The sequence below is a fragment of the Pipistrellus hanaki genome (genome assembly GCF_964339955.1).
Source record: "Pipistrellus hanaki genome assembly, chromosome: 2".
Taxonomy (NCBI): Eukaryota; Metazoa; Chordata; class Mammalia; order Chiroptera; family Vespertilionidae; genus Pipistrellus; species Pipistrellus hanaki.
In genome coordinates this window covers 165,192,154-165,215,012 of record NC_140504.1, presented here as the reverse complement: position 1 = coordinate 165,215,012, position 22,859 = coordinate 165,192,154, and the positions used below count along the sequence as shown (strand labels likewise).

At 49.8% G+C, this 22,859-nt stretch overlaps 1 protein-coding gene and 1 long non-coding RNA gene across 3 annotated transcripts; one reads left to right on the top strand and one right to left on the bottom strand.

The window, feature by feature from the left end:
• Positions 1-18,112, top strand: LOC311616693. Of its 2 annotated transcripts, XR_014793977.1 has the most exons (3): positions 1-282; positions 7,311-8,130; positions 17,431-18,112. It is a non-coding gene; the product is annotated as an uncharacterized lncRNA (long non-coding RNA). The 2 variants fall into 2 exon arrangements; XR_014793978.1 differs by lacking the exons at positions 1-282; positions 7,311-8,130 and adding an exon at positions 12,234-12,315.
• On the bottom strand, positions 699-2,561 carry FOXE3 (forkhead box E3). The gene has a single exon (XM_084875685.1). It carries the CDS (start codon positions 1,652-1,654, stop codon positions 782-784), a length of 873 nt encoding a protein of 290 aa, XP_084731811.1. The 5' UTR covers positions 1,655-2,561; the 3' UTR covers positions 699-781.
• Positions 18,113-22,859: the final 4,747 nt, after the last annotated feature.

The following is a 22,859-nucleotide window of genomic DNA, read 5'->3' as shown; positions in this document are numbered from 1 at the left end:
GCCCACCCACTCTCTCCCCAGGCCACTCTCCCAAGTCACCAGCCAGCACACCAAGCCCAGACAAAGATTTCTTCTTTCTTTTTAATCAAATCAGCTTTAATTAAAAAAAATAATAACCTAATGAGCCAACCCTAAATCTTCCAGATGGTGGGCAGCCCACTAAGTGCCCCTTCAGTCGGGAGCCCCGTGGAGCCGCTGGTCTGAGAAATCTCCAATAACTGTCCTGGGGCCTGGGACAGTGCAGCCAGATGTGTGTGTGTGTAAGAAACCGAAGACAGACAGGTAAGTGGGGTTGGGGCTCAAACTTGTGGGAAATGAAGGGAAGAGAACGAGGGAGTCGTGAACACAGGCGTCTGACCCCTAAGGTGTTGTAAGAACACATTAGAGGGAAGGTTGAAGTAAGGAGTCTGTCCGTGATCCCGGCGGCTTGACACAGAAAGCCTGGCTTCCGAAGGCTTGATCTTCGGCGGAGGAGGGGGAGGGGGGGTGAGGACACACACACACACACACACACACACACACACACACACGGGACGGGACCTGGCGTGGAGGCTTTTGGGTGGTGACTGGGCGCGGGGACATGGGATCACCAATGGTACTGGGGAAGCGCGCAGGTGGGGGCCCACCGGGGAAGGAGAAACGAGGGGCTCACACAGTGGGGGGAGGGAGGGTTCAGTCCGGTGGAGAGAAGGTGGGATTCTCCCCAATGAAAGAGGTAACAGGTGTGCTCAGTCCAAGAGGCAGGGGGTTCTCCAGGCGGCCGCTGCCTGCGAGGCAGGGCTCACAGGTAGCGCTCCAGCCCCGGCAGGTAGCCCGGCGGCCGCAGGTAGGCCTCCCCGGGGCCCAGCGGGCCAAGCGAGCCCAGCACTCCCGGCGGCGCGGCCAAGGACAGCAGCGGCTCGGCGGGGCGCGGGGGCAGCGCCGGGCGGTCGGGCGCGTAGAGCGGCGGGAAGGCGGCGGCGCAGGGCGGGAAGGCGGCGTCGGGCGCGGCGCAGCAGGGCGGCTCCGGGGCGCCCAGCACCCCCAGCTCTGGTGGCAGGTCCCCCAGGCCCCCCAGGCTGTCCGCGCCGAAGGGGCCGGGCGGGAAGGGCGCGCAGGGGCCGGGCGGCGCGGCGGGCGCGGGCGGCAGGGGCGCGGGCGGCTCGGCGCGCTTGAAGCGCTGGCGGCGCCGCAGGAAGCTGCCGTGGTCGAACATGTGCGCGGCCGCCGGGTCCAGCGTCCAGTAGTTGCCCTTGCCCGGGTTGCCCGGCTCGCGGGGCACCTTGACGAAGCAGTCGTTGAGCGTGAGGTTGTGGCGGATGCTGTTCTGCCACTTGCGCGGGCTGTCGCGGTAGAAGGCGAAGCGCTCGCTGATGAAGCGGTAGATGGCGGCCAGCGGGAGGCGGCGGCCCGGGGCGTGCGCCAGCGCCATGGCGATCAGCGCGATGTACGAGTAGGGCGGCTTCCCGCGCTGCAGGGGCCGCCGCCGCCGCCGCCCCCCGGGGCCCGGGCCCGGCGCGGGCTCCGGCTCCGGCTCCCCGCGGCCCGCGGGCGCCTCTTCGGGCTCCGGCCCGGGCTCGGCTCCGGCGAGCGGAGGAGGCGAAGGCGGCGGCGGCCCTGACGGCACGACCGAGGGCAGGGCCGGGAATCCCGGGAAGGAGGCTGGGGGCTCCATGTCGCTGCGCCCGGTCCTGGGGAGGCCGCGGCCCTGCCAGCCCGCGCTGTGCTGCTCCCGCAGAGGGGCCGCCGACCCGCCTTATATGACCCGGCGCCCCTCCCCGCCCCCATCCAGGCAGAAGGCTCGGACCTTCCCCACTGCCCGGCGCCTCCCCCTACTTTGCTTTCCCAGGCCCCTCGCCGCGCTCCCAGTCCCCAGCCCTACATCCCCCCCCCCCCCCCCTTGGTCTCCTCCCTTCGGGTCATCTTTTTCCAGACCCCGCCTCACCCCTTTCCCATCTCCATGGAGTCAGTCCAACCGAATTCATCCATTCATCAGCTTCCTTTCCCCTAAGATCTCCCTCACCCTCCTCCCTTAGGGGTCAATGCTAATCAGAAATCCACCCAATCGCCCTGGGCCGCTCCCCATTGTGGTTCTCCCCGCTGAGTCCTGCTTCCTCCCACCTGGGGCAGAGATGAGAGCCACCAGGGCCTCCGGGCCAGCCTTCAACACCCTAACCTGTGTTGGCCAGGGAAGCGGCAGGCCCACCTCAGACATTAGGCAATGGGGAAGCATAGAGGGAGGAGGCTGGCTTTGTCTTGGGGGTTCCACGAACACCATCACCTCTCTGTCCTGTCTCCCCCATAACCCTGTCCCATCCAGGACACTTGTGAGCATTCTTTGAAAAGTAGCAAGAGACTGCTTTAAATCAAGAGCCCCGAAAACCCTTAACTTGGAGTTGCCTTTCTGGCTTCCCCTTCTCCATGTCCCTTCTGCTCTAGAAAAAGGCTCCCGGGCACACACACGCACTTCACACACACACACACACACACACACACACACACACACACACACACACAGTAGGCCAACTGGGAAGATGCACAGAACACAGGCCTGCCAAGGAACAGGTACTGGCCAGAGAGAGACCCCCAATGCTTCCCCAGATTGGAGGTCTGAAAGAGCTGCTTACTGGTACACAGAAATGCTACACTCACATCTCAGTGGGCTGGGGGGCGGGGCAGGCAGGGATCTTAGCAGTTTTTAATAAATACTCACTCTGGGAAGTACCACCCACCATCACCATCCAGAGGTGATGCTACCCTGAGCCTAGTTCAGGAAACCTTTTCTCAAGTGACAGGAGAGCCAGCAGGGCTTGGAGGAAACCAAAGGATACAGGAGCTTTGTCTTAAAAGGCTATCTTTGGTTCAGGCAAGATCAAGGGAGCAGGGCTGGGGGTAGGACAGGCAAGTGGCATTCCCAAGGCCTCAATTTAAGGGGGCACTCACTCTCAGGCTGATGCAAGTGCAGGGTCAGTACTTGTGAACCAGGGCCTCCTTAAATTTGGGCCCCTAGGTGCCTCACCCCAGTTTTGGCCTGATGTGGAATGCCCCTGGGTACAGAAGGCCTATAGCCGAGGGCTTCAAAATCCACAATAAGACTTAAGGGCCGACCTCTCAGTTCCAGTCTCAGCTGATAATGGAACCGCCATCATAACTGAGCATTTTGTAAGTGCTAAACTTACAAAATGCTCACTGAAGTGTGAACACTTTGTGCTATAGGCAGTCATTCCTGTTTTGCAGATGAGGAAACTAAGGCTCTGAGAGGCTGAGGGACTTACCTGACTTCACACAGCTAGTAGCAAAGCTGGAATTAAACCCAGAGCTCAGAGCACCAGCACCATGACTTCTAAGAACATATTTTAAAGCTGGGATTGCAGAAATAATTTACTATAGAGTTCTTCCAGCCCTCACAACGTCAGCTGCAAAATATGCTTAGGTCAGCATATTCCAAGTAGTCACTGCACATCACTCTCAACCTAGCATACCACCAACCTGCTCCCCTTCCTATATTCCAGATTTCACAAATGGGCCCCTTTCCCCTCACCACCCAGATCGGAAATACAGGCATCACTTTGGGCTCTTCCCTCCCCCATCACTCCCACACCCAAGCAATCTGCAAGTCCTGTCAATTCCACATGGGATTCCAAATCCACCCCTCCTTCATTTCTCCTGCCTCAGCTTAGCCTCATCATTCACTGAGCATGTGTACCAGGCCCTTTGCCAGCACTCAGGGAAGACAGAGATGACGAGACTCGCAGTCTGGTGGGGAGAGAGAAACAGACAATCTAGGCCAGTGTTTCCCAAACTTCTCTCATGATGAGAATCACCTGGTGGAGTTGTTAAAACACAGATTCCTGAATCCCAACTAAGAAGTGCTAAACTAGAATTTTTGGGAACATATAGGTATAATTGCATACCTAACTTAGTGCTCTGTATATAAAATCTGTCTTAGAGCACTAGTTAAGTATACAATTTTACCTATATGTTTCCAAAAATTCTAGTTTAGCACTTCTTAGTTGGGATTCAGGAATCTGTGTTTTAACAACTCCACCAGGTGATTCTCATCATGAGAGAAGTTTGGGAAACACTGATCTAGGCTATGAGAGAGGTGGGTGCAGGGGGTAGCGAGAACTGTAGAAGTAGAGGAAGGAGATGACACTGGGAGATCTAAAGACAATCCCTCCACCCCACAGCAATGAAAAGTCAGCCGGTTTTATACATAAATGGGTCTCACCTCATGCCTTCTCCCCCTGGCATTCCACTGCCTGAGCAGAGGCCACACAAAACACAAGACAGTGCTGTCCCACAAACAGCTTGCCAAAGCAGGCAGACAAGCAACTGCAGCAATGGGATCCTGCCCCCGGGGCTGAGTGACCTGGGGCCAGTTGCTCATTGGAGCCTCAGGAGAGACAGTAACAAACCCTCAGCATTATTTTGAGGTTTAAATGAGACCGGGGATGAAAGGGCCTGGCCCACACTGGCACTTGGTAACAGGAGATCCAGAATTCAACCAGGAGGGGAAGGAGAGAGGCAGAGCCAGAGAAGTCATTGCCAAGCCTGGGTTTTTCAACCAGGTGTGGCATAATGATGCCGTTAGACTCAGGAATAGACCAAGAGCTACCATCTTTCCCACCTTCCCTAGGTCTGAATCCAGTCCCATCTGAAGCTCCCTACCACAGCCTCTGTCTCACAACACCAAATGTGGGAGAGGGGTGGCTCTTACTATCTCCTATGGCAAACTGCAATTTCTTGTACATTCAATTTTCTGATTTATGTGCAGAGCCTGGGACATAGTATATGTTCAAGAAATGGTACTGAATGTGTGGTTGACTGCGCTAATCCTGGGGAGGGTGGGGGCAGGGAGCTGGGCCAAAGGGGTGAGAACCCAGACTTCATCAGCTCTCAGTGCCTGCATGGCCCCCTCCATTGGGCCAGTGTCAGGGTAGCCCAAGGGCTAATCCGTGTTTTCAGCGTGGCTGGGCCCTCTTTTCACGGGCCCTGGGCCGGACGGGATGTGGCTGAGCATCCGGGCATAAGATGGCCAGGGAAGGCAGCCCCTTTCTCATGGGCCCGGATTCCAGGCGGCCCAGTGTCTGAGCGGAGCCCCTGGGGCGGGAGGAACACAGTGGCCAGCCTGGGCAGTCCTTTGTCTGACCGTGCTGGGTGGATATTCGGACTGGCAGGAGGGATTAATGGCCAGGGATTGGCCCTGGGGCTGGCCTTCCCACTGCCCTTTGGAGGGCAAAGGCCCAGGTCAGGGCACATGGCATTGATGGCTCCATAGATAGGAGTGGAAATTCCCATTGTGTGCAGAGCTGTTAGAATTAGCCCCCAAGGCTCCCTGCCCCAGCCCCACCTGAACAGCGGCACCACAGCCAAGATGCACTTCCAGGCAAAGAGCAGAGGGTGGGAGCCAGAGCCTCCCAGCCAGTGTCTGGGAGAAGGGGCTTAGGCTGGAAGTCGGTTCAGGACTTTTTTTTTTTTTTAATATATTTTATTGATTTTTTACAGAGAGAAAGGGAGAAGGATAGAGAGCTAGAAACATAGATGAGAGAGAAACATCAACCAGCTGCCTCCTGCACACCCCGTACCAGGGATGTGTCCGCAACCAAGGTACATGCCCTTGACCGGAATCGAACCTAGGACCCTTCAGCCTGCAGACCGACACTCTATCCACTGAGCCAAACCGGTTTCCGCTCGGTTCAGGCCTTTACCCTGAGATTTGCAGCCCCTCTAGGAAGGCCCTATGATTTCCCCTCCTGAGTGCTGGGGAGAAAGAGCAATGTTAACCCAATAAGGCTCTAGCAGGGGTCTTCAAACTACGGCCCCGCGGGCCACATGCAGCCCCCAGGGGAGTCTGATCCTGCCCGCCAGGTTTTTTGGGCAGTGAGCGCAGCCAAGGTGTTACAGTAGGAATTAGTAGTTCATATAGTCCGGCCCTCCAGCTCTCTGAGGGACCGTGATCTGGCCCCCACTTTAAAAAGTTTGAAGACCCCTGCTCTAAGGAGCCAGCCTGAGCTGCTGCCAGACCCCATAAGGCTTTGAGACTGCTGCATAGTCATTTCTTCCTAAAAGCCCCCATCACACCGTCCACTTATCCCATAGCCCAACAGCTGCAGAAGGGGCTCGGGAAACAAAAGAAATCTCAGAGACACCCCACCCCAACCCTTGCCACCCAGAGACCCTGGGGGCTACTGCAGGACCCCTCCCTCTTTCCCCCACAACTGGAGTCAGTTTGTAGCTGACTTTATTTACCAGCCTAAGGAGCTCAGATCTTTCTAGAGACAACAGGGAGACTTTGAAAGCTCTTCAGCAGGGGAATGAGACGATCATATCCCTTGTTCAGATCAGTGTGGCAGCTGGTAGGCCAGACAGGGAAGAGGCTGGAGGCTCAGGGAGCCGAGGGGAGGGCTGAGCATGTGATGAGGTGTGAACCGAAGCTCTGGTCTGGGCACACCAGACCCTTCATTCCCATTCACTCCAGGCAGAACAGAGAGAGAACCTCCAGCCATCCATCTCAGAGAAGGGCTTAAACATCGAGTTTGACACAAGTCTAAGAACTGGTCATCATTCTCTACTCCTTTCTCTTTCTGACCACACCTCCAGTCACCAAGACCTGTCAGTTCTCAGAAGTTTCTCTCAAATCCAGTCTCTTCTCATGTTCCCTGTCTTGTTCCTTATTCAGGCCAACATCCATACTCACATAGCCAATGGCAGCCACCACCTGGCTGGGCTTGTGGCCTCCCCCTCTGATTCCTTCTCTACTCAGCAGCCACTTAAACACCTTCAGTGGCTCCCCATTATCTCAGGAGTCATAAGGAGTCATGAACAAGGCTGGCAGGCACCACACGACTGGACCTGCAGGCCCTCCTGCCTCATTTCTCACCACCCCCATGTATCCCGCTTCCCTGAACCACACAGGGTCTCTAAGGAGCTACTTTTAGCCAAAGGCCAGGTCCTCCCCAACTCTGAGCTTTAGCTAACCAAAATGAGCACAACCCATTTTGCCAGCTTCCCACACAAATACAATCTCATCTGTTTTTTCTACCAGCCCCTTGATCCCCTAAGATCTGCAGTAACAAGAAGTCCCTCTGAAAGATTGCACTTCCACATTGTCAAACAAATAACAAGCAAGTGAACAAAACCCTGAGGGTTTCCTATATAGATGCAGAAAAGGTATTCACCCTTCTCTCCCTCCACCCCCCTTCCCACTCCCCCTTTCCCCTGAGCTGCTGGTGTGCTCCTCCTTGTCCTTTGAGAACTGCTCACAGAAAACAACCACTTCATTCTTTAGAAAACATTTCCCAATTTCTCATTTCTTTCTCCTTCCCTAGGCAAAAGGCCCGCTGGCACCTCTGGCCTGAAGGTACCGAGAGATTTCAGCAGATGCTCTGGTTTGCCTCTCTCTGTGCCCAGTTCATCCTTGGGCCCTAAGCCAGGCTGCAGAGCTGCACACTTCTGAGCATCTCTTGAGCGACTGACTACCTTGCAGAATGAATAAATGAATAAATTAATGAATGTACAAACCAGCTAACGAATGCCCACATGTCTCTGAAAAGACAAAAGGAGCCTGTGCCTGATTTCCAGCTAGGAATCTGCCTCCAGCCCTTGCTGCCTCTCTGCTCAGTTCTGCAGCCCAGAGCTGAGACCCCCACCGTGCGGTCCTTGCCTTAGCAGGGCCCAGACTCAGACAATGTTGGCTCAGCCCTGAGGGTGTAATTCCAGCCGCTCCCAAACCACAGAACAGCATCTGAAGTATGTTCTGTGTCATTTGGGGCTGTCAGCGTACTGCATTCTGCCATCTACCTCTGCCTGCACTCCAGGCAATCTCAGGGCTGTTGGGCCTCCCTGCTTCTTATTTCCAGGGAGGCTGTGGGGGAGAGGCGCTGTCGGCCAGGCTGGCTGAGCCAAGGGAGCCCCGGCTGAGGAGAGTGCACTGGAACCCACTCATTTGTCGTGTGATCTTGAGCAAGTTGTAAACCCGTATGGCCATTATTAGATACATCAGCCCCTCGTGCCTGAAGAACCCTGAGAGGATCTAGGTCAGTGAATCCCAACCGACGGGCCGCTTAGCGAAAGCCAGACATCTGGAAACCACGTGGCACCCAGGGCTGTCTGTAAAAAGGATGCACAAAGTGTCTCTCACACACACAAGTATGAATGGATTTCGAATGGTTGTTGATGCTGCTGTGATTGTGAAGTGCCCACATTTCAAAACTTTGGGATGGGTTTTATTTTTAAGCCATTAGTGGATTAACCAAAAGTGCAAATACTGTTCAGAGGAGCTGAGAGAGATTTCCAATCCCATTCTTCAGCTACTGCTCTAGTCCAATATGCCTTCTTACAGTTTGGGATGTTAAGGTCCAGAAAGGGGAGGGACTTGCCTAAAGTCCCCAAGCAAGTCGGTGCAAAGCCAGAGTGGAGTGTAGGGCTTTGCCCCCTCACTCCTTGCTCTGAGCATTTATTCCGCAGTATTTCTAAGTGCCTGCTTTGTGCCCGTTACTCTCTGCTCAGCACCAGGGACCAGTGATGAAGACCAAGCACCCTGTTCTCAGGGGTTGGCATTTGTCTAGGAGGGTGTAGGTGCTCTTGAGGGACAGGAGACATTGAGCAATGCCTTTATCCTAACTGCTAAAACTGGTTATCGATGGATGGAGTCAGGAAGTGATGCGATAAGAGCCCTGTTGTATAATAGCCACTGCGTTTGCAAGGTGGACGATGGACCTGAAGGTCTTATCCATTTAGGCTGTTTTTGGCTTCAAGTAACAGAAAACCTCAACTCAGAATGAGTTAGGATGTAGGGAAGTGTATTTTCTCCTTGACAAGGAAGTCAGAGGCAGGATGTGGTTGGGGCTCCGGCTCCCTTTTGCAGTGATTCTCCTGACTGTGCTGTCCCTCGTGGGTTGGCTTTACCTTCGTGCTGGTGACAGGATACCTCAGCACCCAGAACTACAGCACCTGAGTTCCACATAGCCAAGAAAGGTGTGTCTTTTTATGCCGACATTTCTTAGGAAAGCTCTCATTGGCCAGCATTGGGTCACTTTGTTGTTCCTCAACCAATACAAGGAGGAACGTATTACCAGTTTGACCAGGACTAAATAGAACCTACTTACTCCAGGAACTGGGATGGGTCACTTTCCCATCACGCAGATTGCTGTGTGGAAGAAAGTGGATACTAGGGAAATGGCTCCCCTTAGGAAGGAGGAAAAGGACCCTCAGCAATGTGTGCTACAGAGAGAGGAGAGAGGAGTCTGGCAGCCCAGACTGAGGTGACTGAACAGGGCAGCTTCTTCAGAGCACTCCCCTCTTTGCTTTGTATAAACCACTCATGGGGTCTGCCTCCTCACCGGGCTCTCAGCTCCCTGAGGGCCAGGCCTGGGACTCATCGCTTGTGGATCCAGGCACAGGGGTCCCCAAAGAAGTAGAAGGATGGTTAGAAATGACCCTGTATTTCCATAGTAGGAAGCACGGGTTCCCATCTGAGAAGCTCCCCAAGCAGGGACCAGGGAATATGCTCTGGGTAAGGCCATCTGGCTGGGTGACCCCCTGGGCAATCATCTTGACCAACTCCAGCTTCACTTTCTCCCTTAGAGAACCGGGAGGAGATGTTCTCAGTCTTTAGGAACAGTCGCCTCCCACAAATGTTCACTTTATGTCCTGTCACCTTGGATGAGTCTCAGGAGGGGTTAAGAGGGAGACTTGGGCAGGTCAAAGAGTCCAGAGCTCCTCGGGTGGGCAGGAAGAAGGGAGAGCTCTCCCGGAGGCAGGCAGCAGCATCTGGAATGGTTTAAGCCTTCAGAGCAGGCGTGCAGTCATTAGTAGGGCTTTGGCATGTTTGGGGGCAATAACTGCATATTTTCTCCAGGGTGCATTGTGAACAGCCTTTGCTCAGAATGTAAAGAGTATGTTTCCTACGAGAGAGGACATTTACGCTCCTCCCAGGCTGCCTGGGCTGCTTCTCCACTGTCTGCTTGGTGTTAGACTCCCGGCCTTCCTATTTTTAGATGGGTCCCACAGACGGAGGGCCAGCTGCTGGATGCGGCTGTGAGCATGGCTTCTCTGGTGAGACTGAGGACCATGGGCAACCTACTGGGGAAGAATCATTCGCTCCAGTACTTTGCCGTGGTCAAGAGCCACTTCTTTTCATCCCTGTTCAAAACTCCACCCTGTGGACTTTCCAAGCTTAAAAAATGAGTGCTTTCTCCCCCCAGAAGTTACATGGGTGAAAAATACAAAAATAAAAGTTCAGCTCCTGTGTCTCCTCTCCTCTGGCTCCAGGCTGCTGCTTTCTCTCATTCTCTTTTGGTCCCATACAAAGGTAGGTTCTTCTGCCTGAAATACCCTTTGCCCACTCTCCACACCCGTTCCCATCTGAAAAACTGTCCTCAGGCTGCCTCCTCCAGGAAGCCTTCCAAACAGGGATACATCTTATCTTGACTTCCCACAGCTCCGGTACTTCTCTTAGTCACAGCCATTTACCACCCTCAGTACTGAATGTGTGCTTAGTTCCCTCTACCTAACTCTGTGAGTCTTGAGACATGGGAAAGTGAATGAATTCTTTCTTAAGCAAGAATCCCAGTGTCCAACCTAGGACCAGGAACAGACTAGCTGCCCAATGGGTGCTGACTAACTAATTGATAGAATGAATACATTGATGACTATGGTAATAAAGCATCAGAGATGAAGGGGATAGGTTGCAGAGGCTTGGTGAGAGAAGGGAGGATGTATTATCAGGAGTCATTGGTTGCAAGCAACAGAACAACAACTCAAACTAACTAAAGAAAAATGAGTGGGGATGTTGGCTCATAAATCATGGCTAGGATGAAATTGGATTTAGCGATATCTGGAACCAAGTATTCATATATTCTCTTCATATCAGAGTCACTTTCACAGACCACTTTCTCCATGAGGTTGGGAGCCTGGCTATTGGCAACTTCATGCTCCCATCCTTATAGTTCTGCAGAGGAAGACAAAAGAGCTGCAGTTAGAAAAAAGAAAAAAGAAAAAAAGCTTCAGAGAAGCACTCTGAGGGATCCATGCTCACCCTGGACATGTCACTGTCAAAGGATGCCAGTTTCCGATTAGAGGAAGAACAATTCTTTCCAACACATGGGGGTATCCAGTGAGCTGAGAAGCCACCTCAATTTAAATTTACTAAAGTCACTATCATTTTTGAGCATCTCTGTATCCCAGCCATGTTAGATGTTGTCTTACAATAACGCTGTGAGGTGGATAACATGACTCCCATTTTAAATGACTAAACCTGAGGCTCAAAGAGGGTAAGTAACTGCCCCAAAAGTCCCAGCAGAACATTTAGTCCCACCTTCCTCTGTGCACAAATGAAGACACTGCAGTCCCGGGAGGAGTGGGCCTTGCCTGAGGTCTGAGTAGGTGAGTAGGATAGCCTGGAACTGGAATTCAAGAGCAGTTAGCCACATGGCATAATAGATATGAAAGAGGCATCTTTGGAGTACCTGCTTGCTCAGGACAATTTCTCTTCTCTCAGAACAGCCCCAAACTCCCATGACTATAGGGAATGACCCTCAGAAGAGCAACTGGCAGCCATGTTAACACTATAGGACCCCACTCCTTCTTCCCAAAGCTGACTGGGTCAGAGTAGGACACCTGCTCCAGGTGGGCCAATCCCCTTCCCTTGGGGACTGAGGAACTCTTTTCAGGACCTGTCAGGCACTGTGAGCACTCATATCTTCCCCAATCTGATCAGAGGAGCAGAGAAAGCTGGTCTGGGAAGAGAAAGGATAAAGAGGCAGAGAGAGACAGGGAGGTTCCTCATTCCCTGGGTTTTACATTCAGGTTGATTAGCCCCCCAGCTGCCCTCCTTCCTCACACCACTCCCCACGGTTCCTTTGGGCCAGATGAACAGAGGCTGGATGTTAAGAGGTTTGACAAAAGAGAACGGAGCAGGACCTTAACTAGCACTTACAAGTCCCTCAGGGACCAGCTCTGACAAACATTTCATCTGCTTCTCCCAGTAGCCTAAGAGCTGCCAGCACCGAGGCAGCTTGCCCCAGGGTGAATGGCCTGGAAGTGGCAGAGCCAGAACTGGACCTGGCAGCCTTCTCATCATGGGGTCCTGCTGCCTGTAGAGGACCTAGGGGTGGCAACTCCAGCTTCTCCAGCACCTTTTCTTCTCCAAGCTTCATGGCCCCAAACCCTCATCGCCCCACATGTGCCATCCTCTCCAACAGTTCTCCCAGGCTCCACAGTCAGAGCATCCTTGCCATACCTGTACTTTTCCTCCAGCGTTTATCACAGAGCGGTTCTCAGTCCTGCTGGTGACTCTGCTCAGCGTCTGCCTCCACCCTGAGTTCCATGAGGGTAGGACTTTATCTTTTTCACTGCTCTATCCTCATTTATTTATTCATTCAACAAATATTTACTGAGTTCCCACTAGCTGACAGGCACTAGGAGGTATTAGGAATACAAAGAGAATAAGTAGGACAGAAATCCCTGCCCTTTGGAGCTTACCTCCTAGTGTAGAAAGACAGGCAATGAGAAAATTTTATCATCTTTGAAAAGTAATAAGTATGACAAACAAATTGAGGAGTATAATAGAGGGGGTTGGGGCACAATTCTATATAGAGATCAGGTAGGGCTAAGAAGGAAGGAAGGGAACCATTTGGGCACATGGGGAAGGGCATTCCAGACAGAGGGAACAGCAGATACAAAAGGGCTGAGGTATTGTGTGGGAATAGCAGGGAGGCCGTTGTGGCTGGGGCAGAGTGAGCAAAGGGCAGGGCACAGAGTCGACAGGCTAGTGGAGGAACTTGGCTCTCCCTTTGATTTGGGAGGCCACTGGAGAGTGACAGGGAATAACTTGATCAAAATTAGGTTTGAAAAGAACCAGTCTGGCTACTGTGGTAAGAATTGATGTTTCTGACACACGTTATTGGTTTAAGAAATATTTTTGAATGAATGAGTAGAGAAGCATGAGAGGAAAGAGACAAGAATCAATATCAAGGTGACAGCTGGAGAGGCAAACCCAGAGGACACTTCTAACCTTGACACTCAGTGATTCTGAGTGTTTATGGAAGAAGTAAAAGGGGACAGATGTCTGATGAGCCCAGTGAACCTTTTTGTTGTCAGGGTATCTCAGTAAGTGTTCCAGAGGTCATAACACCTCTTGTAGGTCAAAACTCGATGGCTTCAGTACTAGCCAGTTTGGCTCAGTGGATAGTGCGTCAGCCCTCAGGCTGAAGGGTCCCAGGTTCAGTTTCAGTCAAGCTACCTCAGTTACAGGCTGGATCTTCGATCTTAGTCAGGGTGTATGTGCCTCTCTCACGTTGCTGTATCTCTCTCTGTCTCTCCCCCTCCCTTCCCCTCTCTCTAAAAATCAATTAAAAAATATCCTCAAGTGAGGACTAACAACAAACAAAGACTAGATGGAGAAACAATGAGCTACAGTCTCTGTCTGTACTTTTATTGTTTGTTTTTTTTAGTATTTTTATTGATTTTTTACAGAGAGGAAGGGAGAGAGAGAGAGAATTAGAAACATGGATAAGAGAGAAATATCAATCAGCTGCCTCCTGCACACCCCCTACTTGGGATATGCTAGTAACCAAGGTACATGCCCTTGACCATAATTGAACCTGGGACCTTTCAGTCCACAGGCTGACGCTCTATCCACTGAGCCAAACCAGTTTCGTACATTTAGCTCAGTGTTGCAAGTGGGCTCACAGGTTCTTGTGTCCTCCTGCAGGTCCTCCATCCAAGCCTCAGGGACAGCAGGCCTTCCTGACCCATCTGGTCTACCTCCGTAGGCAAGACTAACGATAGAAGAGGCCCAGGCAGCAGGCCTGCTAGGAAACATTGGCAGCGGAGCATGATTTGGCTAGGGCCAGCAGGCTGTCCAGGGTGGCAGGCTCTCTGTGGGCAAAGTCCTGATTCCAGGGAGCCAAGGCCAAGGAAGGCCAAGAATTCCTCACTTTAATTTTGCTTCTAATTCCTCCCAGAAATGAGGCGTGTCAGTCATCAAATTCTCTGGTTTTTATGAGGCGATTATGGTGATTACTATATGTTGTTTTCAAAGAGGCAATTAAGTGGAGGAACCAGACACTATTTTCATTTCTCATTAAGTGATTAGGGTTTGTTTGGCAAATCCCAACATCTGTGGCTAGAGGCAGGCTCTGTTGAGCTTGACTTGGGCACTGCACAGCCTCTATGCACACTACCCATCCAGCACCTCCCTTCCTCCCTGGCTCCTCCTCGCCTGAAGGGGCTGGAAGGAACCCTTTCATTGTACAGATTATGGAACTGAGGCACAGACTGGGGAACTGACTGCCAATATTGCATCACTACCAAGCAGTAGTGCCAGGTTCTGCCTCCCCGAGCAAGACTCCAGCCATTATACTATGATTCCTATTGAAAGAGGGAGCTTTTAATAAAGTTGTTCCCACTGAGGCTGCTTCGCTTCTGGAAGGAGTAGTGAAGGCTCCTTCTTTAGCAATGGGTCATTTTCCCACCTGATTCTCTTTCTCCTAGAACAGCCACCACATCACTTGTATAATAGATGTGTGGGTTGGCCACCCAACAATCATCCCCAGCCTCCTTTTCTTTTGCTCACCCCTCACTAAAGAGCATGCACCCAGCCTCAATAGTGGTTAGAAGAGACTACATGACCCAGTTCTGGCCAATGAAATCCATGTGGGGGGGGGGGGGGGAGGTATCTCCTGGGGGACTTCTGGGTAAGATTTTCTTCCCCTTCCAAGTTGCTTAAGGAGGAAACCTTTGCATCGTACTCACTTCCTTTTTAGATGTGGTTGTTTACAATGATGCCTGGAGCGGAGGCAGCCACCTTGTAACTTGAGGCAACATGCTAGAGGAAGAACGCCAACTGTTCCAATTATCTATGGTCATGTAGCGAATCACCTCCGAAATTCTGCATCATAAAATAACCATTTGTTCCTATCTCTCACCATTCTGTAGGTTGACTGGGCCCAACTAGATGATGCTCACTCAAGGTCTCCTGTGTGGTTGTAGTCTGACAGGCTGAGGCAGGAGTCATCTAAAGGCTTGGCTGGGCGGAGTGTCCTGGATGGCTCCCTCACACACGGGGGGCAGTTGATGCTGGATGTCCCATGGGGGCTCAGCCAGGGCTCTTGACCAGGATACCTGTGTGTGTCCTACAGCACGGTCACTGGTCTTTCAGGGCATGTTTAACCACCAAGCATTTTATTTATTTTTTTGTTTGTTTGTTTGTTTGTTAATGTTATTCCTCACCCAAGGATATTTTTCCCATTGATTTTTAGAAAGAGTGGGAGGGAGTGAAGGAGGAGATGAGTAGAAAAAAGAGGAGGAAGAGAGGGAGGGAGAGAGAGAGAGAGAGAGAGAGAGAGAGAGAGAGAGAGAGAGAGAGGAACACCATTGTGAGAGAGACACATCATTTGGTTGCTTCCTGCATGCATCCTGACTGGTTTGGGGCCCTAGATCAAACCTGCAACCCAGGTGTGTGCCCTTGACTAGGAACACATCACCCTTAAGTGCGGGGGCCGACATTCTAATCCCTGAGCTCACTGGCCATTTTAAAAGGCCCAGAAGCCCTGGCCTCTTTTGCTCAGGGATTAGAGCATTAGCCTGTGGACCAAAGGGTCACATATTTGATTCCGATCAAGGACACATACCTGTCAGGGGCATGTACTTTGGTTGCAGTTTCTTAGCCCATGTAGGAGGTAACTAATCAGCAAGCTTTTCAGTTCTTTATTCTTGGATGCAAATGGACAAAGATCACCAAACATCTGAGGAAAGCCTCAAATGAGAATAAGACAAATAAAATGACCTGAAAGGAAATGAAAATAGTGCAAAAAAAAAGAAGAAGAAAAAAAAAAAAAAAAAAAAAGCCCCAAAGCAAAACAAAACAATAAATAGCTCAGCCGGCATGGCTCAGTGGTTGAGTGTCAATCCCTGAACCAGGAGGTCATGGTTCAATTCCTGGTCAGGGCACATGCCTGTGTTGTGAGTTGACCTCCAGTAGGGGACATGCAGGAAGCAGCTGATCAATGATTCTCTCTCATTGATGTTTCTATCTCTCTCTCCCTCTCCCTTCCTCTCTGAAATCAATAAAAATGTATTAAAAAAAACAACAACCAATAAACATAAAAGAACTAAAAAATTGTTTATATTCTATTAATATCCTCACAGAGATTTTAAAAACCTGGATGGTATGAAGAAAAAAAGAAAGAACCAGACAACAAGTGAGAGCTCTTAAATATTTAAATATACAAATAAATGTATTAAAAATTAATAGATAATAGAATGTTTTCAAGTTAAGAAAATTTCTCAGAGAGTGAAATAAAGAGATAAGGAAAGATAAGAGACATAAAGGAAGTTAAAAACCCAACAACTAGAAATTTCAGCAAAAGCAGCTTAAAATGGAGACTTATTTAAATGTTACATAAGAACATTCCCCATTAACAAAATTCATAAAGTCTTTTATTTTTATTTTTCTAAATATATTTTATTGCCGAAATCGGTTTGGCTCAGTGGATAGAGCATCAGCCTGCGGACTGAAAGGTCCTGGGTTCAATTTATCTGGTCAAGGGTATGTACCTGGGTTGCGGGCACATCCCCAGTGGGAGGTGTGCAGGAGGCAGCTGATCGATGATTCTCTCTCATCGATGTTTCTAACTCTATCCCTCTCCCTTCCTCTCTGTAAAAAATCAATAAAATTTATATATATATATATATATATATATATATATATATATATATATATATATATATACCATCAGTTGAACATCCCCTGAGGGCTCCCGGACTGCAAGAGAGTGCAGGCAAGGCTGAGGGACCCTCTCCTCCCACCCCAAAAGTGCCAATTTCATGCACCAGGCCTCCAGTAAGGATATAACAAGGACACATGGAGACACATAAGGAGCCAGAATATTTACAACCCATGAATCCTTCCTTAGGTAGTTACTTGGAGGGTATCCTCTAGACCAGTGGTCGGAAAACTCATTAGTCAACAGAGCCAGATATCAACAGTACAACAATTGAAATTTCTTTTGAGAGCCAAATTTTTTAAACTTAAACTTCTTCTAACGCCACTTCTTCAAAATAGACTCGCCCAGGCCATGGTACTTTGTGGAAGAGCCACACTCAAGGGGCCAAAGAGCCGCATAAATGATGAAAGATAAAACCATTAATTTCAGAGAAGCAAGGACCCCAGGCAGAAAGCTGTGAAGGGAAGTCAGGACGACACCAGCAGACCAGACTGGAGTAGAACAGTGGGCTGTGGCAGGATATCTTTGGGGAGAGCGGGCGACTGGAGGAAAGAAAGACTGAATATAAACATGAGGGAAAGATCAAGGCAGTTGGGAACTGAGGAAAAGAAAAAGTGGTATAAGAAAGGAAATGCAGTCTAGTGCCTACCAGTTCTGCAGTGAATGATACTAACACAATCACATGAAAAACACAATTTACTCATTTCTAACTTCTTAGGTGCATCTATAAACAAAGCACAGAAGACATGATACTCCAGCTGGTGACAGGAAGAAGTCAGAGGTTCCAAGAAAGAAGAAGATCCTATCTGCCTTTGTTGTCTGGGAAATGGAGGGGCCCAGGGAGAAGGGCCTGAGCCCAGCCTCTAATGGCGAGAATGCTCCCCTGGCACTAGAGGCCTAGAATTCATGACACCTCTCCTCCCTCCTCCGGTATAGACCAGGCCCCCACACCTCACCAGCAGGACCGTAGCAGCGTGACCATCAGTCCTGCTGTCCCGAATTCCGCCAGCAGTGCGGATGCGGTTGGAAGTGGATTCTTTCCTAAGCCTCCAGATGAGAGCCAGGCCCAGCTGATATCTTGATTTCACTTTGTGAGCTGTGAGCAGAGAACCCAGACTCCCGACCTACACAACTGTGAGGTAACTAACATGTGGATGTTGTTTAAAGTTGCAAAGTTTGAGATGACTTGTTATACAATAGGAAATGAATACACCTGGCATGTCTCCCTCTTCTCCCCCCCCCCCCCCAGTCTGCCCCCAAATTCTTACTTTGTTTATGTCATAAGAGGTGTTTTGGCCTAGTGGTTAAGCTCCCAGAATGCAGACGGGCAGACCTGGCTTAGGATTTTTCCTCTAGGAGGATTAGCAGTCACGAACACAATAAACATCCAAAAAACAGAACTGTAATTACTGTCCTTATTCATTCCCTCTTCAGCTCTCCCTCCCTCTGTAAATGTTTCCCCAACTCCCCGCTGTCTCACTCCTCTGGAAAGTTTGCCACACCCTCCCCTGCACTTTGTACTGGCTGTGCTGTCCCATGGTGAACTGGTTAAATGCCCTGTCCGGGCTGCTCGCTTGTGGAAGGGCAGAACTCTTGCCTGTTCAGAGCCTGCCATCAGCCCTGTCATGAAGGAGCTCTGAAAATGTTGATGGAGAAGAAGTAGAGGAACTTTCTAGAAGTCCAAGCCACCCTGGGAAGAGGATTGCTCAGGGAGGGGTGAGTTCTCTATCCCTAGGGTAGCTCCCTGTCAGGAATGCTGAAAGTGACTGCCTTGGTGCCACCTTGGGTCTTTCTGCCTTGGCTTGTGTTTTGAAGCCTGGATTTGTTTCACAGAATCACACACGGAAAAGCTGGGTGCTGAGGGGTGAGAGGCTTCTCCAGCCTGGGTTGGTGGGGAAGGCAGAGAAAAGTGCTCAGCTGGGCATTAACTCATTCATTCAAATATATATTATTTTTAATATATATTTTTTTATTGATTTCAGAGAGGGAGAAAGAGAAACATCAATGATGAGAGAGGTAGACATGTCGAGAGAATCCAAGATGGCTGCACAGGTAAACACCTAGCCGCAGCCGCACACAACAATTTCAATAAAATACAACTAAAATATAAAATGGACATTACCCAGAACTACAGGAAAGTCAAATGACTGGAAATTCTACAACAAGAAGCAAGAAGAAAACCAAAAGGAAGAGCGGAGGAGCTGTAAAAGCCTAAGGCAGCGTTTTTCAACCGCTGTTCGGCGGCACACTAGTGTGCCGTGAGATGTTGCCTGGTGTGCCGTAGGTGCAGACAAGACAAGAATTTTATAATTTTTCACTATTTTGTTTACTTAATATTTCATAATAAAGTAATTATAAAATACTTTCTTTGTGTTTATTTGATTCCTATTCAAGAGAATTACTTTATATATAGTCAATATAGGCACAGAGTTAAATTTTTTAACATTTTCTAATGGTGGTGTGCCTCGTGATTTTTTTCATGAAACAAGTGTGCCTTTGCCCAAAAAAGGTTGAAAAACACTGGCCTAAGGTACGGAGACACGCAGCGCGGGCGGAGAGGACGGAGCAAGAGAGGAGTGGCAGCTGAGTGCCTGGCTAGCGTTCCCTAGTGGAAAGGAGATAAAAGCTCCGACTGTGCTGAACCCCAGACCCGACAGCACTGAACCCCAGTTCTAGGCCAGGGAGCCAGGGCTGTGAGGCAGAATCCCAGGGGAGCGGCGAAAGGCAGAGCCCCCGGAGGTGCACACATTGCACGCAGAGGACGGACTGTTGACTCTGCTGCCAGATTGCCCTGGCGGGAAGGAGACAGAGGCTCCAGACTGTGCTGGGCCCCAGTTCCGACTGCTCTGAACCCTAGTTCTAGGCCAGATCCTGGGACCCAGGCTCATCCAGAGGGAGACTGGGCTGTAAGGCAGAACCCTGGAGGAGCAGCGAAAGGAGGTCCCGGAGGCGCACACATTGCGCACAGAGAAGGGACGGTTGGCTGTGCAGAGGGATTGCCCTGATGGGGAAGGAGAAAGGGGTTCCAGACTGCTCTGAACGCCACCTCCAACCCCACATCAAACTGAACTGAACCCCAGTTCCGGGCTTATTGGGGGAGACCCTAGACTGTTTGGTAGCAGGCGAAAATCGAGGGCACCTTTCTCTCAGAGGTGCTTCCAGCAAGTACTGAAGGACCCTGGGGATTACTGAGACCCAGGAGCCGCATAGGGCGGGGCTGACGGAAGCCAAGCCTGTAAGCTCCACCGTGAAACTCTGCCCCATCAGGGAAGCTGTGAAAATGCCGAGACAACAAAATATATCACAAACGAAAGAAATGGAGTTCGGGATATAGAGTTCAAAACCACACTTATAAGGTTGTTCAAGAATCTCCTAGAAAAGGCCGATAAAATAAATGAGACCTATGAGGATATGAAAAGGGATCAACTAAAAATAATAAGGGATCAACAAGAAATAATAAGGGATCAACAAGAAACAAAGAATACATTGTCTGAAATAAAAAATATACAGAGTCCTAAAAACAGAAAGGAAGATTGCAAGAATCAAGTCAAAGATTTGGAAGATAAAGAGCCAGAAGACACTCCTCCGCAGAAGCAAGAAGGCAAGAGAATCCAGAAAATTGAAGATAATGTATGAAACCTCTGGGACAACTTCAAGCAAACCAACATCAGAATTATGGGGGTCCCAGAAGATGAGAGAGAGCAAGATATCAAAAACATACTGAAAGAAATAGTGACAGAAAACTTCCCCCACCTGGTGAAAGAATTAGACTTACAAGTCCAGGAAGCACACAGAACTCCAAACAAAAGGAATCCAAAGAAGACCACACCAAGACAAATCATAATTAAAATTCCAAGAGCAAAAGACAAAGAGAGAATATTAAAAGCAGCAAGAGCAAAGCAGGTAGTTACCTATAAAGGAGCACCTATACGATTGTCAGCTGATTTCTCAACAGAAACCATGCAGGCCAGGCGGGAATGGCAAGAAATATTCAAGGTGATGAATAGTAAGAACCTACAGCCAAAAATAATCTATCCAGCAAAGCTATCACTCAGAATGGAAGGCCAGATAAAGAGCTTCACTGATAAAAAAAAAAAAAAAAAGCTAAAGGAGTTCATCACCACCAAACCAGAATTATATGAATTGCTGAAGGGGGTTCTTTTGGAAGAGAAAGTAAATAAAGATAAAAATTATGAACAACAAATACGTAACTATCAACAAGTGAATCTAAAAACCAAGGAAATTAAAACAAAACAAAACTGATGAACAATATTAACTGTTGAATATAATAGAATCAGAGGTATGGAAGGGGAGTGAACTGACAATTCTTGGGGAAAAGGGGAGAGGGGGATGTGGGAAGAGACTGAACATAAACTATGCACCTATGGATGAGGACAATGGGGGGTGGGGAAAGGGCAGAGGGTGGGGTGGGAACCTGGTGGAGGAGAGCAATGGAGGGGGGAGGGGGAAGAGGAACATTTGTAATAATATGAACAATAAAGATTTATTTTTTAAAAAATGAGAGAGAACCGATGATCATCTGCCTCCTGCACGCCCCACACCAGGATGGAGCCCACAACCCGGGCATATGCCCTGACAGGGAATCCAACCATGGCCTCCTGGTTTATTGGTCGACGCTCCACCACTGAGCCATACTGGCTGGGCGTTCATTCAATACTTTTAACATTGTTCACTTTTGCAGTCCATCTTTGGGAAGAGCTGAAATAGACTGAAAAATAGATGGGATGTTGGCAGCTGCTCTTGAAAGAGAAGCTTTCTGTAAGAGGCCACATTATGATCAAGATCTGACAGATCCTGTTCTTCAAGGAGCAGTCTTGGGAGTGAGCAGGGACTCTGATGTATGCATTCGGCTAGGAGGGAGGAAGGCTGGGGAGCTGTGGTTGTTTCCGTGGTTTGGGAGAGAGAAAAGGTGAGAATGAGTGTAGTGGATCCTAAACGGGTGGGGCTAGAAGCAAAGAGCATCATAGTTTCGCACAGGGATTTGGGACAGGAAGGTGCACTCTGTGTGCAGAAACATTCCACCTGATGGCAGAAGCAGCGGAAGGTGCATGCAGAATGGATCCTGGGCGCCCCTTGGTGGCCAAACTGAGTAACTACACTTAATACCACCCAGACAGACAATATATCCAGCTGATTTGCTTACTTCACTTACCTCAGGACTGGGAGGACCACTCTCCCACCCAGGAGGACCACCCGTTGTAGTAAAAATGACCTGGGAGAGTGCATGTGTCTGGGATTGTGTGGTTGTGTTAGCCAATTGTGTAAGGATATACATGTATGAGTGTATATATGTACATTTGTGTGTGTCTGAGAGCATGTATAGTGGAGCCAATGATTGGGCATGCGTGTGTGAGTTGTGTGTACATGTATGTACTAGGTAATAGTATGCAAGCATGCATTGTGAGCCAAAATGTACATCTATATGTTTGTATGCATATGTATCTGTTGGTGTGATTGCTTGTCTGAGTGCATGTGTGTTAATGTAACTTTTGGGGCCTTGGCTTTCTTTTTTCTTACACATTGAAATAGTTAAGCATTATAATCTTATTGTTTGTTTAAAGTTTGCTCTTGGATGCAGGCCTGTTCCAGAATAACTAGCAGATGCGAAAAGCATCCATTATGTATTTTTGCAATTAGCCGAAAACCCAGAAACTTTTCTTAAACAACAGACACAATTCTGTGGGTTGCTTATTGCTGGGAGCCACCTCCTTTCTCCAGCTCCAGCTAGCCAGCCCTGGGCCCAGCCCCACGCAGGCCAAGCCAGCGAGGGTTTGCAAACTGTTCTCAGTGAGATGGAAAAAACATTAAGGGCTCAGAATAGAATTCACGGTACAGCTTACAATGGGGGAGAGAAAGAGAATAATGAGGGGAAGTGGAGCAGCCTCTAAAATAAGAAACCTTTGTCAAACGGACTCATCCAGCCTAGCAGTTACCCAGCGTTCTAGCCTGGACCCAGCTAAACAGACATAATAAACCCACATTCCTTTACCTGTTGTTATATGTATTTCCTCACCGTATCTTTGCATATTCCTGCCTCCCATTTTTTGGTACATGAACCCCCATCCCCTCCACAGAGGGACCCCCACCCCTCACTCTTCCTCACTGCCATCCTTTTGCGAGTGCTAT

Excerpts from the sequence above, each read along its gene's own strand:
- FOXE3 (XM_084875685.1), bottom strand. The coding sequence starts at position 1,654 with ATGGAGCCCCCAGCCTCCTTCCCGGGATTCCCGGCCCTGCCCTCGGTC.